Source organism: Taeniopygia guttata, chromosome 12, assembly GCF_048771995.1.
Source record: "Taeniopygia guttata chromosome 12, bTaeGut7.mat, whole genome shotgun sequence".
Classification (NCBI taxonomy): domain Eukaryota; kingdom Metazoa; phylum Chordata; class Aves; order Passeriformes; family Estrildidae; genus Taeniopygia; species Taeniopygia guttata.
This window is the reverse complement of record NC_133037.1, coordinates 5,651,879-5,670,439: the sequence shown is the minus strand read 5'-3', so window position 1 is coordinate 5,670,439 and position 18,561 is coordinate 5,651,879. Positions and strand designations below refer to the sequence as shown.

The 18,561-nt window shown below is 45.1% G+C and overlaps 1 protein-coding gene across 1 annotated transcript in view; it reads right to left on the bottom strand.

Annotated features, from left to right (window-relative positions):
• LRIG1 (leucine rich repeats and immunoglobulin like domains 1) overlaps positions 1-18,561 on the bottom strand; it is a 91,179-nt gene that overhangs the window by 25,961 nt on the left and 46,657 nt on the right. The window contains 4 exon segments of the mRNA XM_012573270.5: positions 2,797-2,940; positions 3,763-3,906; positions 6,129-6,272; positions 7,218-7,355. Coding sequence (XP_012428724.5) covers positions 2,797-2,940; positions 3,763-3,906; positions 6,129-6,272; positions 7,218-7,355 — 570 coding nt within the window.

Here is an 18,561-nt window from a genome sequence, read left to right as displayed (position 1 = left end):
TTTTTGATTCCACACATTAAGAGTTCCTGCCACAACTGGTGAAGGCATGTTCCCTCTGTTTGTTTGGATGTCACCCCAAGATGGACAGACAGCAGCAGGACATGGAAACTCTCAATGGTATCACACATGGAAGGTTTCAGGAGCTCTTGCACCTGGCAGTGGCTTCTTCAGCATGCCAGGGCTCTGCTTCCTGCCACAGGCCCAATTTGCAGAACATCAGGTTCCCCCCTCAGCTCAGCAGTGTGGATTATGTGGTTGAGAGGAGCCAGCAGATCTCTGCTGCTTCCCCAAGCCTGGCACCTCTGCCAGTGACAGAGAAATCACTGGCATGAATAAATGGCAGTGTTTGTCTACACAGCCCTTCCAGCCTGGCCAGAAGTAGATTTTGAGCACCATGCCAGAACTGGTGCAGAAAGGGGTTAACCAGAACTCTATTGTGCAACTGGAGCTGCTGCTGCCAGCCTGCTCTGGACCAGGAACATCCAACACTCTTCACTCCATTGACCAAGCTGCAGGTAAAAAGGGGAAGGAAAACCCAGCAGCCAAGTCACCATTTACCTCTGATGAAATCCTCTGCTCCCCTGTGGTTTTTTCCATGATGCTGATGCTCTAGCACCTGACTGGTGAATACAATCAGCCCTTTCTCATGCTCAAACAAGGCAAGAGCTTTCTTTCCTTGTCAGCTTTTACATCAGAACAGAGCCCTGGGTTCACGTTTTGTCCCAGCAACTGAACGAGAGATAACTCCTCCTTCAGATGATCAACTCCCACCTTAGAAGACTTTGAAATTCACTCAGTGTTTTCAGGTAACTGAAACCCAGCAGGTTTAGCAACAGTGGAGGTGAGCAAGGATCTTTCAATCAGCAATGAAACATACACAAGGTGCACGAGTCAGTCTAGATGTATCTACAGCTTCCTTTCCTCACCCTTGCATTTCAGCACAGACCTCTCCTACAGGTACTCTCTGGCTGTGGGAGTTTCACCTTGGAGATCTGATGGCTCCCTGCAGCAGCCTTACCCTAAAGGCAACACCTGAAAGAGTTTGTAGTGCTGTGCAGGGCTGTGCCACCACCCACACAATCGCCTTTCCCATCCCAGCCACTGAGTGCCTGGCCTCAAACTGCAGCACAATCCTGCCTGTCAGCTCAGGCACACCCAGTGGCTCACATCACCTCACACCACCCGGCATTTTCCAAATCTACCCCATCCTGCACCCCGCTTTCTGCAAGTATTGCTTCTCAGACAGGACAGCTCACTGTTAGAACTGCTTGTTGGATGAGATCCTAACCCATACCTGAGAAAAAGGACTCAGCAACCTCCAATCTAAACCTTGAGGGTTTGCAAGACAGTGTCATGTAGAGAAGACAAGCTTAGCTCTCCCCTAAAAGAGTTCTGACATTAGCCCTGCGAGGTGCAGATGGGCCTGTCCCATCCCATCTAACCCAGGCTGAAATAAAGCTCAGCACAGGCACCAGATACTCGGTCCTGAGAGCAGAAAGCTCTCAGAGCTGTGCAGTGCAGAGATCTGCATTTGGCTGTTCCAAGGATTCAACTGTGAGTGCCCTGGCAAGGCACATTCCCCTTTTTTTGATGCTTCAGATTTTAACAGACCAAAGGCAGAGCACGGTTCCAGTTCTGATCTGCTGCCTTGAAGATTTCTCCATTAACACTGCATTAATCTAGCAAAATATCATGTGAGGATCTACATGTGAAGGAACTGCAGCTGCCCACAGAAGTGTACAAGGCATGGGCAGTTCTGCAGCAATTTGAAAAATTAGGTAATGAAACAACTATGTGTACATTTCATTAAAACAAAAAATTAAGTACTTCCTTGTGCCCCCAAAAAATAATTAACATCTGAACAAAAAATTTGGGTTCAACAGAAGACCACAGGGCTAGCATGTTAATTCTAAGTGTAAAGAAATTACGCGTGTCATGTCCACCCATCTCTGAATTCACAGCTGGGTGGGCAGACACCAACCCAGAGTGTGAGAGCAGAGTGAGGCCTCTGGCAGCAGGAATTTGCTTTTTGGAGGACAGGAGACTCCCTGACAAAGTTTACCATTTCCCTGCAGCAAGCAGAATGAATTCCAGTTCCACTGACCATGTGTCAAGTTCACCAAAGTAAAAGGCAAAGCTTTCCACAGTGCCACTGAGGGGATGGCAGCTACTTCTGTAAATACTGCAAGCATCCCTGTGTGTCACTTCAAAAAGGCATTAAAAGCAGTGCCACAGACCCAAAAGACACCCTTGTGGGGCTGCCCTCAGCAGCAAGGCTTTCCTTCATCTGTCAGGCTGTATTCCCAGCACCTTAGGAGAGCAAAGCCCATGTATTTACTTTTCAACAACTCAACTCTGCAGGAAGGATAAAGTGTAAACAGGAGAAACAAGGAAAACTGCCTTGAAAGGGCCAAATCTCTGCTGGTTGAAAACACGATTGTTCTTTGTAAATGCAGAGGATAAAGCAAAGCTTCCTTCAGGCTGTACAGTTATTATATGGCATGTTACAAGCCTTGTAACTCGCTAGGTAAAAACGTTGGCAAGCCACAGCTCACAAACTCTCCAGGTCTTTGGCACTGTGCACTTTTAGCAGGTTCTAGCTTTTGTTTCTGGTACAAATGTGTTTTAACCAGGTGCTCGGAAGGTCGTAACATCATAAATAACAAGGGCTTGACTTAGAAATGCACTGTTCCTGCATTTCTACAGGTTGATACAGTGGGATCTGTAAGCCTTGAGAAAATTCCTTAGTCCCCTCTCTCCTGCCAACATTATACAACACCACAGAAACCAACTTACAGCTCATGCAGCTTCTGGCAGAAGCTCCAGCCGTCGGGGTTGATGCGGGAGATGGAGTTGTTGCTGAGGTGAAGCTGGTGCAGAGAGGAAAGGCCATAGAGAGAGCCACTGTTCACTTCTGTCAGGCTGTTATATTCCAGATGGCTGTGGAGAAAGAGCAGAAGGAATTGACAGATAAGCAGCACTGGTCAAATGCTGAAAGAATTTCCAAAAATAACTGGGATTTTAGCCATTCCTACACACCTTCCTACATACCCATGTGGACACATGCATGTGTGGGCATTTCTTGTCAAACAAAGATAGAAATTCATGGACAACACAAAGGAAATGCCCAGAAGGAGATGTGACTTCAGAGAAAAGCTCCACTGCAAGTAAACTGGGCTTAAAGTATCCCATTCAAGTTTGTATTTGCAGAGTCTCAGTTGTGTGACAGCAGCACCCAGAAACATGCTGCCCTCATCACCTGGGACCTTACAAACACACATGGAAGCCAGGTGTGTTGGAAGCTTCAGGTACTTCTCTGCAATGACTAATCAATTTATTCTCTGTTATGGAAAGAAAACATCACCAGGAATGGCCAGCTTGGTTTCTAGGTATCCCATGAGGTGGAATGATACTGTCTGCAACACAGATTTTCCATCTACCAATCAAAGGAAATTTGCAGAAGCCAGATATTTAAAAACCAATTGAGATAAATGCTGAATGTTCAAATTGTCAAACTTTCAAAGGAATAGTGCCACAGCTTAAAAATCAGTGCTGTTTTTATTGAGCACCTGTTGAAGCAGTGAGCATTTGTAAACTGCGGGTCAGCTAAAGAGAAGCTGCTGCAGCAGCTCTGGGCATGCAGGACAAAGAAAGAAGTACAAGAAGTGGCACAGGTGTCCACAGGTCACTGCTAAAATACAGAGAAGGATGTGACAACAGCTGAAGGTGTTTAAGGAAAAAGAGCCCATTTCTCCAACTTACAGAACTTGCATTTTGGCCAGACCCCAGAAAGCCCCATCAGTCAATTTGCTGATGTTGTTGCGCTGGAGTTTCAGGACTTCCAAGCTGTCCAGTCCCTGGAACGTCAGGCCTTCAATCAGCCGGATGCGATTTCGGTTCAGCTCCCTAAAATCACCAAGGCCATACAAGTTTATTAAACCCCAGTCCCTTCTCACAAAGTCATTGTGCAGCACACAATGGGGACAGCAATGCCAGCAGCTCCTGTGCCAGTGGTTCCCAGGAGACAGCAGAAGAGCACCGGAAAGTTTCAGTCCCAGAGTTATCCAGGGAAGGCAGCTGGGTGTGATCTCTTAAACAAACTCACCCCGGGACAGACTTTCACTACAGAGAAATTACAGAGTGCAGCAATTCCTCTTCATCCCTCCTCTCTCTGCATTTCTTTTAAACCATTAATCCTTCTCATCACTTTCCACACTCCATCCTCCCCCAAGCACAGACACCATTTGAACCAATGCTGTCAAACGTCAGCATTATTTCCCTTACAAGCCATTGTTTTTATAGGACTTGTAATTGCCCAGTAAAAATGTGCTCTGAAACATGCAGGTGCCCCAAAAGTGTGGGCCCAAGAGGAAACTTTATGGCCAAGTCTGAAAGGAAAGCTTTAAGTTCCCCTGAAAAATGTCCTTTTTTCTTTTTTTTTTCCCCTACTATCAGAAACTAATAAAGAGTGAAAGAAGTGTTTCCAATAACAATGCAGTCTTAGTATTTGTGTATACAAAGGTTGCCAGCCTGGTTGATTAAATTTCTTTTGAGTTCTCCTGGGTGGGGAAGGACCCCTAAGTTTTGCAGTATCTTTTTTCTGAATAGCAATGTGAATATCATCACAGCACACTTTACCAAGTTATATCAGTCTTATGGATTGCTTAACCCAGACATACCAGGTGAAAAATCCAGTTCTGTAAAGTCAGTGGAGAACTTCAACACAATGCAGTAAAAGCTGAAGCTAAAGCTTTTAAAACTGATACTTTTCCACACATACAAGATTAAGCTGAGGATTGTTCCCTATTCAGTGTTTGTGTTGAGGAAAATGGTGGAGGTAACAACATCCAAACTTGTTTTGGAAAAGATGAAGAAGCCATAGAGACTTTAAGCTTACTTTTCAACTGCCTAAAAAAACAATGTTGAACTTGTGCTCAAGTTGAGAATAATTAAAATCAAGTAAGCAATAAAGATTTTGCAGGCCTAAAGTCCCTTGTGGTACTGCACTTCCTGGGCTATTAGCGAAACAGGCTTTGCCAGAAAAAGAACTGTACACAAATTCTACAACACACCAATCTGGATAACTTGCGATTCATTCATGTTTATCTGTAGAGTTAAACAACCAGCTCTGAGGCAGTCATTAAGAGCACCAATTACTCCATCTCTCAGTCCAACCATGTTCCTAAACAGACTGAGCTGTTTTCATTACAGTTCTGCACATGATGCAGTCAATCACAGTGAATTAGAAGCCCTCATTCAATGGACAGCAACTTCCAACTGAGAGGCAACAGACTTTTCATATTGTGCCCCCTGATGGCATCCCAAACTGGTATAAATCCTGCATGTATGCAGACACAAATGCACACACTCCTGGGCACACCCTGGCTTGAGGATTTCTCTCTCAGTCCAGAGGTTGACACTTGGAGGTGTGAGTTCCAACAGCATTTGTGGACTTTATGTTAACAGACAGAGGTGGACCTTTTGCCTATCAAATCTGATGGAAAGACTGCAAGGACCCTTAGGCTGGGGCCATTTCTCCAGCAGCAGCAGAAGGGAAAAAAGCTCAACCATTAGTGTTACTTTTTTACACATAAAGCATGTTTATAGCTGCAGATGTCCGTGTGTCCCCATGCAGGCAGAACAACTGTGTGTGTGTTAACTCATCTAAGCTGCAATTTTCTCTGCCCAAATATCACCTCACAGTTTAACAACCTTCCCTCATTGCTTTTTTATTGCCACATAAAGATACCTGTGTGGCCTTGAAACACTGACATGGCAGCTGGGCTCTGTCAATCTCAATAGAAACATCTTGCAAACCTCTCTTGCACCACAGACACCAGCAGCTTACAAGTGAATGGGTTTGTCTTACTCTTTCAAAAGATGCTGATGTCTGCTGCAGCATTCCTCCCTCCCTACCTGATCCAAATAATGACCTGAAAAGCCAAGAGTTACCAGACAAAAAGGACCCTCTCCCAGTGTGCCTTCCTAGGAGCTGGCAGAGGATTCCTGCATCGTGGATTCCACATTTTACACACGGTAGGTGAGGACGGGTGACATTTGGTGTGCATGGATCATTTTATCTCCATGAAGTGTGGCTGAGCTTAATTAAAGTGGACATTTGTACTCACAGTTGTATTAGCCTGGGCAGCCTGAAGGCCTTGACAGGAAGCTGGGTGATCCTGTTTTTACTCAGACGAAGTGTCAGCAGGGACCTTGACAGGCTGTCAAAAGCACCAGGCTCCAGGGTGCTGATCCTGTTGCTCCCCAGGAAGCTGCAATAAATCACAGCAGAAAAATGAACGCTTCTGTCAGAAATTACCTTTTATCAGTGTTTAGTTGGTCTCCAGACAAGCTGGTGAAACTAAAGAGATGGCTCCTAACCAGCTGAAATTCTGGCTGCACACAGGGCCTTTCCCAGAGCCTGTGGTGAATGTGGAGAATTGCTGGGCACTTCCAAAGAGCTCCCTGACATCCTCCTGCTTGAACAAGGCAATCAGGAGTGGAAGCCAGAAACTGGGGACTACTCCAGTGCAGGATGGTGCTATTCATTCCCTATTTTCTCCTCAGTATCTGTCCCAGGGGTCTTTTTTATTAGGATCCTTGTCTGAGCCACTGGGGGCTGTTTCTGCAGGACACCAGTCACAACACCACTCTCTTATACCCTCTTGCAACCAGGAACACAAATTTGGGTGTAAACTTTACTGCAGGCAGACTATTTGTCTGCACCTCTTCAAAGGTACCTAAAATACAGATTATTTCATGTTTCTTGGACTAGGCAAACATCCTGTTGGGAGCGTGTTACTCTGCTTGACCCCATTTTCTACGAATAATCAGAAATATTTCTGTTAATATTCAGAAAGCCACTTTAACGATGAAATAGTTGTTCTGGCTCTGCTCTTCTAGATGCACATGGGTTTGTTGTAAGTTGTAAAGACACCTACACATGAAGAACGTAGGATACCTGAAAGATACCTTTTCTCTGCAACACAATTAATAATAACCTGCATTCTTTACAGCTCCATCAGAAACCAAACAGCACTCAAAAAAATAACCTGACAATAGTGACAACGTGCTGCCTTCTAACTCTCCTTTGCACTTAAAATCCTAACAAATAACCCCATACTTCTTATGTTCATGACTTCTTTTTCTAAAGGTTTGGGGCCCTTTTCTCTGCTGTGGTAACTCAACAAAAGCAGTTCCCAACAAGAAAAACTCACAGCTCCTTTATGTGAAGTCCCTGTGGAAAGCAGCCGTTTCGGATTTCCGTGATGTCATTGAAACTCAGGTCCAACGTTTCCAGGGTAACGTAGGGCTGCAGTTGACTGCCTTCAATGCTGCGGATCCTGTTGTGATGCCTGAAACAGTCAGGAGGAGAAAAAGGGGCTGTTTAGTTCTCTCAGAAAAACATAGAGAATATCCGAGGCTGCAGCAGGCTCCCAGGCTGGCCCTGAGTTTGTACACCCAGAGCTGTGGTGACTTTTTAACAGCTGAGGAGAAATCCCTTCCAGAGAGACATTCCCTAATCCCTCGCTGCCCCTCTGGCTAGAGCCAGCTCACAGGTATCTGCAGCTTTCCTGACACTTTTTACCTTCCACAGAGCTATTGACTCCACTCATCAGTTTTTATCTTCCATTAACCTGGGCTTTCCTACAAGCCTGCACTCCCAAACTGGATTTCTTACATGCAAGGACTACAGGGCTGTTTCTGAACCCCAAAGGCAAGGAGTGCAGATCAGTGGCTTAGCCAACATGACAAGGCTTTATCCAGAGAATGTGACTTTCAGAGAAGGAAACAAACAAGTAAATACAAACTCAGCAAAAGTTACATAATATTCTTAATTCCTAAGGATTCTTCTGAAAATTCCCAGCTTTGCACTGTGTTACAGTGATTATAACACATAGAAATAAGAAGTCTTGCAAATGTTCTTGCTGGCATTTCCTTATCTTTTGCTACTTTTGTCCTGCTGTAGGATTAGGACAACTCTGCAGTGCTGGTGCCTGCCCAAGCACCAGCTGCAGGATCAGACCCTGCACTGATCACCTGTGTTTGCTCCTGACCAGGACAGCCTGAAGGATTCAACCCAAGGTTTTTCTTTAGAGAAAGTCCTACCCACTGCCCTCAGTTTGCTTGCACAGCCAGCAAACAGTTAAATACCTTTAGACCTCATTTGTACTCAACAAAGTCTAAGTAAAAATCACCCCCTCACCGAGTCCTTTTCCTTTCCTTTGGCTCCTTCCTGGCCTGAGTCAGTAGAGAACAGTAATCAATTACAAAAATACATTGTGCATTAGTCACAAGAGGCAGAGCACATGCCTGATGTGAATTTAGACCAGTCACTGATATTCCTGGCAAGGCTGTGAGTGAGGCACTCCAAACAGAGAGGCTCACCAGACACTTGGGAACTTGCTGAATAATAAGAGATAGTAAAGAGAGTTCAGACAAGTCCTGTGCCTCAATCCATCCAGATACCTACTGGGTGAGCAGAGGAGGGGAGAGCAGCCAGTGAAAGCACTCCTGAGTGCAAGTCCCAGCTCCCCTGACAAAGCATCAGCCCTTTGAAACAAAACCTGAGGGATGTCTGGCACAGCTTTTCAGGCAGTGAAGAGTTCAGCTCTTTAGGAGCCCATCTTCTCCAGCTTCATCCCCACTTCAGCTCTCCCAGGGGGGTTCAGACAAGCCCCCTTGGGAGAAAACATCATCCCTTTGACAGAAAATGCCAGCAGCACATGGCAAGGGACCTGCTCCCCACACCATGATCTGTCCTTTACCCTCCCTGTTATTAAAACCAGATTGTTTCACCACAACCTTTGCTGGTGTCCACAACAGGAAGAGTGTAAAATCTGCAACCCCAGAACAATTTGCTTTTGGGAGACTCACCCTTTAAACAGCCAGCACATGGCCCTTGCTTAACGCTGGGGAAACAGGCACAGAAACACTGCTTTGACTGAAGAGTTTAAATGACAATTAATTCAGCACAGGCTCAGAAAACATTAAGGACAAATTTTACAGCACTATAGCAGTGTGCTGCTAAGACAATGCAACAAGTTGTCAAGGAAAATCAAAGGGAAGCAATAATTTATGTCTCCAAACTGGTTATTCCATGGGTTACTGGCACACAGGTCTCCACAACCACAACTGTTTCAAAGGTAATGACATGGCTGCTATCCAAAGGACCAATATTCATTTACAGCTGGTAATAAAGTCTGAATTTTCACATCCATGCATGTGGTAGGACAGTGGTACACTGAATTTACAGTATAGTGAGACCAAAATACAGGAAAAATCACTATATCCAGAATTTTGTGATCTCCATTAACTAAAAATATGGGCAAGAGGAATTTCTTTCCCCCTAGGACTAGTTTGGTGGTTGTTTTTCTTTTCAATTAACTTGATTATTAGAATCACAAGGTTCAGAAATTTTTTATCTTTTTTTCCTCCTCAAAAGAGCACCCATTAAATGTGCATCCAAACCTGATTCAGGAAAGTACCTCAACAGAGACACAACTGAAAGCAAATCATGAGCATATTTTCTGGAGCTCTCCTGAAGCAAGGGCTGCGAGTTCAGCTCTGATCTCATCTAAGCTGTGATGGCTGAGATGAATCTGGCTGTAAATTAACAGGAAATGAAGGCTTGTACAAACGACATGGAGAATCTATAAATCACCTGGCAATCCCTACACAGGGCAGCTAAGTCTGCAAGCGACCGAGAGCACAGAGTGAATTTGGACATGAAATGCTCTTCAGAAGCCAATGGGTTTGTTGGGGTTTTTTTTTTTTTTTGAGTATTAATATTTTTGTGCTTTGGTTGCTCAACATATATCCACTCTGCCCGCCTGCCAGATCTCCCAATTCGTCCCAGAAGACAGACTTGAAGAAGGGAAGAAAAGGACAGGAAAGAACTATTTTGTTTGAGCCATGTTCGCAGTTTCCAGGTGACTTCTGTCTGTTCTCCTCTCGCTTTTCATGCGCTGCAGCTGGCAGATGAGATGCATACATTATTTTACACAGGCAGAAAAACTGGCTCCTTTCTCTCCCTCTCCTTCAAACATGGGCTGACTCCAGATGTAACTCGCAGCTCCAAACACCATCCCGGGCCAGTCCCAGCTGGGGAATGTCAGACAGTTCGCTGCACAGCACTGCACCCTCTCACAGCACTGCACTTCAAACAAAGCCTGCGACTTTTCCTATACACAGCATGTGATATGAAGGCAACAGAGCCCAAACCTTTTCCTAGCTTGATCACAATTTATTTTTCATTCTTTTGGTAAGGGCCCAAATGTGATTTAACCCTTCCTGTTGCTACTTGGATCCTCTCAGCTCTCCTGCCTTTGTTCCCCCTGTTCATCGCAAGGGAATTTTGCAGAGAAAAAAAAAAAAGACCAGTGACGTTATGAATTTGCCTCTCCCCTTTATCACTGACTGGAAAAGGGCTGGATTTCTCCCAAACACTTCACACTGGGTTGGCTTCAAATGTGACAGATCAGATTTTAGTACCAATTGCCAAAACCAGGCGTTTAAGCACAAATCATTGGTGCTTGCACAACCAACACCTCCAAGTATCCTTTCCTCTCCCCACTCCTTAGGTATCACAGCCTGGAAACAGCCTTCCCTGCCTCACTCCAGCCCGTGCTACCTCAAGAGTATACAATGACAAGGCTTCAATTTGAGATTGTGCAATTAGAGCCTGGAGTGGGAGCCAAGTTTCTTGGTTTCTATTCCCAGCTCTGGCACCAGCTCATCTGCCTTGGGCAAGTTCCTTAACCCCTCTCTACCTCTGGCTTTCCAATGTGCATGGAAAAGGACTATCCAGCCAGGATGATGCAGCTGAGGACTAAAGACCTGGAGTGAAAGCAGCTCCAGCAAAAAAGAAATCATAGGAACTAAGGAGCCCATCCAAGTCCATTTAGGTTTGTTTATGAATAAGGGAGGATCCGGCTAAAACAACTGAACTTCCAAATTCATACCCAACGTCATTCCCAGAGACACCTCATCTGTGGCGAGCGCAGAGCTGGAATGGGAACACGTCCGTGCCAAGCTAAGGTAACTTGCTGTCAGCAGCATCACTTCTACACTCTCTGTACACATGGCACTTGTTCAGGAACGCCTTCACCCTCGGGTCAGCACAGCTCCAGCCGCAGAGGGAGAGGAGAGCTGGGTGGATCCACCCTTTGGCCCCTCAGTTTAAGCCCTGAACCCCGCTCCAACAGCCCGAGGTAGAGCAGCCCCTGCACTTTGCACCACCTTGGACAGACCCCTTGGGCTTACAGGAGATTTGGATCAACCTCAGCCAGCTCCTCACTGAACCAAGTGAGGAGCACATGAGAAAACAAACGCTCTCTGCTCCTCCGGGCTGAGAAAAACAAGCAGAATTCCAGCGAAGCCAAAGCCTGTTTGGGTTTGCTCGGAGTCGGGAGGGAGCTGAAGGGGGTGGCAGGAAAATAACAGGTGGCGCAAAGTCAAAGGCTTGCAGCATTTCCAGGAATCTCAGCTTGTATTTTAGAGGTGAAGTTACACTTTAATCCCGGTGCGTTTCCTCATTCGAAGCGTCTTTGTGAATATTTATTTGATAAACAGGCTGTGAAATGTTTTCCACCAGACCTAATAGGGGAAGAATTCACCTTCCTCTTTGCAGCAAGCAAGAAGACCACCACTCAGTTTAATTTATACCTTAGCTTCAAACTCCCCGTGTGAAATGGATGCAAAGAGCAGCACAAAAAAGTTCCTTTGTTGTTTGAGCCACATTCATTCCCCCCAGCAGCTGCCTCAGAAAATCAAAGCAAGACCCTCAGACAGGAATGCACGAGGGGCTTTGCTTGGGCTGATTTAAATACAATCAGCACAAAACCTCCTGGTTGAGACAAAGCTTGAATTAAGGCTGCCATAGCTGCAGTGTGAAGCGGGGCTAAAGGCAGGGAGCAGTCACATGCCTGGCCTTCATGTAGTGTCAGCTTACAGATCTGGCCCGGCTCACCAGAGAAAAAGGAAAGCTGTAATACAGCAAACCTATTAAACCAGCACCTGTTATAGGCATCAAAAATAAAACCGAGCTTCTAAAGAGGGGCTCTGCACCTCGGGCAGGGTTCTATTAATATGCCAGCACATTTTCAAAACCAGCGTACAAGGGAGATCACACGACTAGAGAGAGAGAGTTTTTTAAAAGTTCAGGGTTTGGTTAGTATTTCCATCCTGATAAAGTATTGAAGAAACAAAATGCTGGAGCCAGAAAGAGTTATGGGGTTTGGTACTGAAGGACAGGCAAGGTTTGGAGTCACAGACTGGCTGTGCAAAGAGAGGGAGATCAAAGGCAGCGTAACCAGAGATGGATCACACACACTGTGACTAACGCAAGCCTGGAACTACCTGCCCTCCTCCTCCTCAGCTCAGAGGAGATGGACATCCAGTACTGATCCTTCTAGAAACACTGAAGAAGATCAAAGACATGGGTTCCTAAGTTTTCACCTTACATTATTTCATATTTGATTTTAGCCTGTCACTCACTACACACACACACAAAATAACAAATAAAATCATGGTTTCAGAGTAGAGCGCAAATAATAAATGAAATCATGGTTTCTGAGTCATTTTCCTAACAAGGCAAGAAGGGTAACTGATAATCTGGAAAATAAATTTGTGTTTACAACAGCAGCAACATGAATGTTCCTGCTTTTCCTGGTCACCTTCTTACATTCAATAACTGAAGATCTCCAAAGCGATTTTTATTAACATATAGAAAGAAGGAAGGGGAAGAATGTCACTGGGACCTGAACATCAGCTTTGCTTGAAGTTCAAACAATTTATCAGTGTAGAACTTCTTGTGTGCTTTTAACATTTTACTTCCACAGACTTCTGTCAGAAAACTTCTTCTTCTCTACTGTAACTTGTGAAATGTCAGCCTTGGAGTAGAGTGAAGCCATCTCTGCAGCTGAAGATGAAGTAAACACACAGGTGACATGTTGGAAGTCTGTGCCACACCATTCCCTAGTTCTTCACATGAGACCTTCCCAGAAAAACTGAACTGCCTGACGTGCATGAGCCCTCACACTTCCCAAGTGCTCTGGAAAGCCCCACTAGCTGTCTGACACTTTGTGTTGTCACATCAGCCTTTCCAGAATAATCCATCAGGAACAAGATTTTGTACTGTCACAAGAGTGTGTATTTTTATCCATCACAAAAACTGTATTTGCTTATGGGAACTGCCCCACTGCCCTCTCAGAGTAAGGCTGCATGGGTAGCTGTTGGGACAGGAAGCAGGGATGCATGGAATCAGCCCCCACTTTTCTCAGATGCTCTGAATCATCCTTCCCTGAGGAATCCTGGCAGATTCCCAGGCTGTCACAGATACAGCTCTGTTTGTTCAGGTGCTGGCTACACACACAAGAGCAGAGCAGTGGCAGCCCAGGCAGCCACTGCATTTTAGGGTCAGCCACACAAACTAACCAACCCAAAACCCAAAAATCACCACCCCCAAAAAGCTCAAAACAAGTACAAAAAAAAAAAAAAACACCAAACCCCAAACCACTAAAAAAACACTTGCGTATTTTTTTATGGATATTCAAACTTTCCCTTAAAGGTTTGCATTCTCTACCTAAGACCACAAGTCAGGATCTTCCCTCTCCCTAGCACTCCTTCAGGAAAAGGTCTAACATGAAGCAAATAATATCCATTACCATTTTATACTGATTTTCACTTAAAATCATATAAAGGAACAATGCACAAAACAAGTGGATAGAGCTATACCAACAATATTTAACTACAGCAGAAAATCTGAAGACAATTTATTCATCTGCTGTACATCAGCTTCAAACCAGATATATTCCAGAGGACTTTTGTTTATCAGGTCATGTTCTCACCCTGTTTTGTGGTTTAGGATGGAGAAGCATGAAGCAAACTACCCCCAGCTACACACAGCTGGGACAAGACAAGAGGGGTTAAAAAACAACCTGGGTTTTGGGGTTTTTCTGAAGATGGAGGGGATGGGGGGAAAATGGAACCTTTCACAGGGAAGTGACACTGTTCCAGGTCATGGATGTTTGGAGGCAGAAATCAGTCTGGGAGAGGAGATTTGCTAGTTCACCCCTTTGGGCCTGGGAGCAGCAGCCACCTGCAGAGGGCTGTGCTATGAACTCTGCTCCCACAGGCAAACTCTTACTCACAAATAGTTCCACTGCAGTCAACAGGACTATTCATGTGAGCCCAGTGTGACCCAGGGGCTATGTTTTCACTGGCTATTATTAAAGACTACTCTGTGGCCACTCACAGGACCAAGCTCATCTGCCTCTCACACTGATGGACTGCAACCACTGACCCTGCTGCACTCCCAGTGCCCTCAGAGCATCCTCGTGCCCGGGGTACCCAAGCATGGGCAGATGTTATCCTGCTGCCAGGCACACTCCCACAGCTCTTTCACAAGGCAGCCACATGGATAAGAGGCAGGGATCAAGCATTCTCTTTAGAATCTTTCCTACAGCTGGACATAAGCAAAGGCCTGGAGCTGATGAACAGTCATTAATCAATGGCTTTTGTGGGGTTAAGTATGAACTGCATGAAGGAAAACTCTTCTATTGTAACCAAAACCACCACATACCCTTAGATAAATATTCTCTTTGAGTATTTCAGAACTAGCACTGTTTATGTAAGCTTTCTGACTTCTTACATGACCTTACACTGTGTGCTAGATCCACTGGGGTAAGTCATGCCATTTTTCAGAGCTCTCTCCCTCACTTTGATTTGCATTTCTTTTCACTGGACTTTGATTTGCCACCATATGATTTTGGATATTTTTTGCAACATACAACTTCCTAAGCTTTCAGAATTTCATTCCTTTAAGAGAACAAAATGTTTGAGACAGGCAGGATTAGAATTTAGTAATCTTTAAAACAGAGGCTGTCTTATCTCTTCAGCAGATTACACATCCTGCTGTGACATCAAAGCAAATAAAGATTCCTGAAGACAAGATAGTCTCTGTTACAGGCACAGTCCCCTCATCAGCAACTGGGTGGTTCTAAGAGGACCGGCTCTCTTCTGGTTACACTGGATGTTTCATCAAGATTGTGCTCTGCAGCAGCTTTTAAAATGATGAATTCACAAGGGGCACAGATCCATTAAACAGTGCAAAGCATCTCTCATTGCCTGGCACAGCTCCTCTGTAATGAGCCTCCCTGAACTTTTATGAACCTGACCCCAAACCACCTCAGTGATGATCTGCAGAGCCCTGAGCACACCCCTCAATGGAGGAGGCACCTGCAAGGGCTGGGGCCAGGTGAGTTCAGCAGGGGCTGCCCAACCTGTGATTCAGTTTGGCCAAAGGCACAGGGAGGGTCTCTAAGCTGGTTTTGAAAGGGGCAGTCTGCAAGCACTCACAGCTCTAGGAGCCTTTCACCCCCTCCTCCAGCTCTCTGCCCAAACCACTGCTCCCATCACTTCTCACATTCCTTGACCTCCATCTGGAGCAAGCACTGAGAAAGGCTGCAAAGGAGAGGACAGGCTCTTCTGAGTGCTGAACTCTGCTGAGGAGGAGAACTGTCCTATGGGAATAGAAGGAAAAGAGTCATATAAGGTAAATGGCAGTTTTCACACAGGAATGCAGGAAACCACAGGGCTCTGCACCAGCTGTCTGAACGGGGTCATGGTGCTCAGCAGAGCTTCTTTGAAGGAAGGGCTGCATCAATATTTGAAAGGGGTCATTCAGTTGCTGGCAGATGACAGTCAGGTCAGTGTTTCCATGCTCTACATCTCATATCTTTGGTCTGCTACTCTTCTGCTTCTCCCCCAAGGGCTTTCCTCTGCCACTGATACATGCCAGCCAACTCAATTTTCTATCACAAATTAAATGCATAGGCAACCCTTTGAAGCCAAGACAGAGGCTAGCTTCACCCCACCAGTTTGCTGCTCTGATGAGCTCCTGCCCTCCACAGCCCCACACCTGCACAGTGCCCACGTCACGGCTGCTGCCTAAGCCCCCACCTTATCACTGCCTCAAAGATGAGCCAGGTTTGTGATAACGAAGAATAGAAACCCAAAAATCAGATCCAGCCCAGATGTCAACTGAACTAGCACAGAGCAGGGGCTGGAGCAGAGACAGCAGCTTCCTTTCATTTCATAGCATGCAAGTTTTGTGCCTCTAATCAACAAGGATGGCATTTCCATTTGAAAGCCAAGAATATCCAAAAGCACAGGGCATGGAGGCACTTTCATCCTTAAATCCTGATACTGATTTTAGTTTCTCTTTGTGTAATACATGATCAAAGTAAATAAGATCCACCACAGCCTGGAGAGCGCATGTGTTTTGTGGGTGGTTTTGTTTTGCTTTTGTCTCTCCACGGGAGTGAGGAGGGGAAAATAACACAAGGGGAGAAACAATTCAAGTGCAAACCAAAGGCAATGGCTCTGCCTATGATGATGCTGCAATTTTAATCCAAATTTTAACTGCAAGCAGACTTCTTGATAGCATGGACTGTCTGTGTCTCTAAGCCACAATGTGACACAGGGGCTTTTTCCTCCTTTGACAGTAACACAATGAAAACAAGTGGATTTAACTACAGTGATAAGGGAGGTAAAGAAAGGACAACACACTTGAATACATCTTCCACACCATCAAACTCTGTCTCGTGGAACTTGCAGCAGAAGCTGCTAAAAGACCTGCCTCTTGGAAAAGGCAGCATTTGAAGAAACACATTTTTGACTGGCCAGTCAAACTCCTGTTAACACTTGAGAGATGTAGATAGGCTGGCGTTCTGTCTGCTCCAACATGACACACACTTGTGCTCTGTTGAAAGGGCTTATCTGTCCTGTCAGCAAGGTCACAGGAACAGGGATTGCCCCTGGGCAGACTTCACTGAGCTCTGCTTGGCTCACACTGCTCAGCCTGCAAGAAGGAAGAGCTCCTCTGTGGAAAAGCAGTGGTCAAGTTAGCAAAGAGCTGCTCTTCCCACGAACAGGCACTCTGCTGCTAAAGAAGCTCATCAACTAGGAAGGGTGGCTTTGGGAAACCCCAGAACAAGGTGTCAAAACATCCAGGGAAGAGGAAATTTGGGGGTTAGAGTAGAACTGCCTCTGTGCTAAGCCAAGCTGGTGTAAAACAGGCTGTTCAAGCTTCCCTGGTAAAGACCTTGTAAAGTCAAGTGTAAGCATTCACCACCACTCAGCCAGTAAGTTCTTCAAACTTCCAGAGTAAGACCATTTACATCTTCAGTTCCTCCTATTTTGAAAAAGATGACTGCTCTTTCAAGGAAACAACCTTGATGGCAAAAATATATTGGTAAAAATCACCAAAAAATGTTCCTTTTCCAGGGCACCTGCAGGATTACAGAAAGTCCAATCCCTTGGCCCGATTGCTCATGCTAATCACCACCCTGTACAGCAACTGCTTGCACAGAGTGTGTGATCTGCAGCAGATGGACTGGACAGGAAACAATATTTAAGTCTAAAATCCATGAGGCATTTATGGATTCGTTCTTTTGTCATCAACTCTTAATTCTACCTGTCCCCAACTCATTCTATCTGCTCAGATCTGACCACTAACACAGTTGTCTCTTCACTCCGACAGCCCTGCACTCCAGTTTCATTTTCCAGCTACCTTTCCTATTTTCCCTGATGTGCAATTGAACATTAAATGGTTTGACAGGCAGAACATGTACTCACCCAACCACTTATTCCCAATCAATATTCACGTGGAATTCCTGTTAACAAGCAGGAGTTATGCACATAAACGTAAGGGAGCGTGGCCTCTCAAGTGACCACTTCATCCGAAGGTGTGACAGATCACTTTCTCATCTATCTTAACCAGCAATCACATTTTCCATGCTGCACACCCCCAGCAGGGCTGCTTTTGCAAGATAATCACTATTGACATGATCTCCATTGTTCACTTCTGCAATTAATTGGGGAATTTGACATGGGTTAAAAATAAGATAAAATCCAGCACATAGCTGGCTTTTATTCAGTTAGAAATAAGCTTTCTGCAGACTTTTTTGCTAATCTCTTCCAACCTTAACCTAAAAGGATCACATTCAAGTGAACAGTTTCTTGACCCTACACTATTTTACCCCAAAATAATTCAACTTGCTTTTACTGTAGCTTCAACTTCACTTTTACTCACCTCTGAGCAAACTTAATTGCCACTGCCAGCAGTTTTTAGGCAGGAAACTCCAATATGCTAAAAAACCTTTCAACTCAGCAGGTTATTTATATTTGAAACCTGCTTGGTCTGTGAAGACTAACAAAGGAATTGCTTTTGTAGATGTGTGCTTTATTTGCCATATGCCATTAAATGAGGCAGTCACATCCACCACAGATATTAATAGTAGCAATTTTGGGCTATTCTAAGGCTCAAATAAGAAGCTGTTTTTCATACTGACCTTAACAAAAGATCATGGTTGCAAATGACCCTAACAACTGATCTAGGCTTGATCTGCAGTGGGACAGAATTTGGAAGCCACTTTGTGCATTGTACATAAAATATGCACCTGCCCTTGGAGATGCTTTACATACAGGAATTCCATCTGCCCTGATGCAGAGGGAGAAAGCAGATCCACCCAAAGGGGAATTTACTTTGGGGTATAA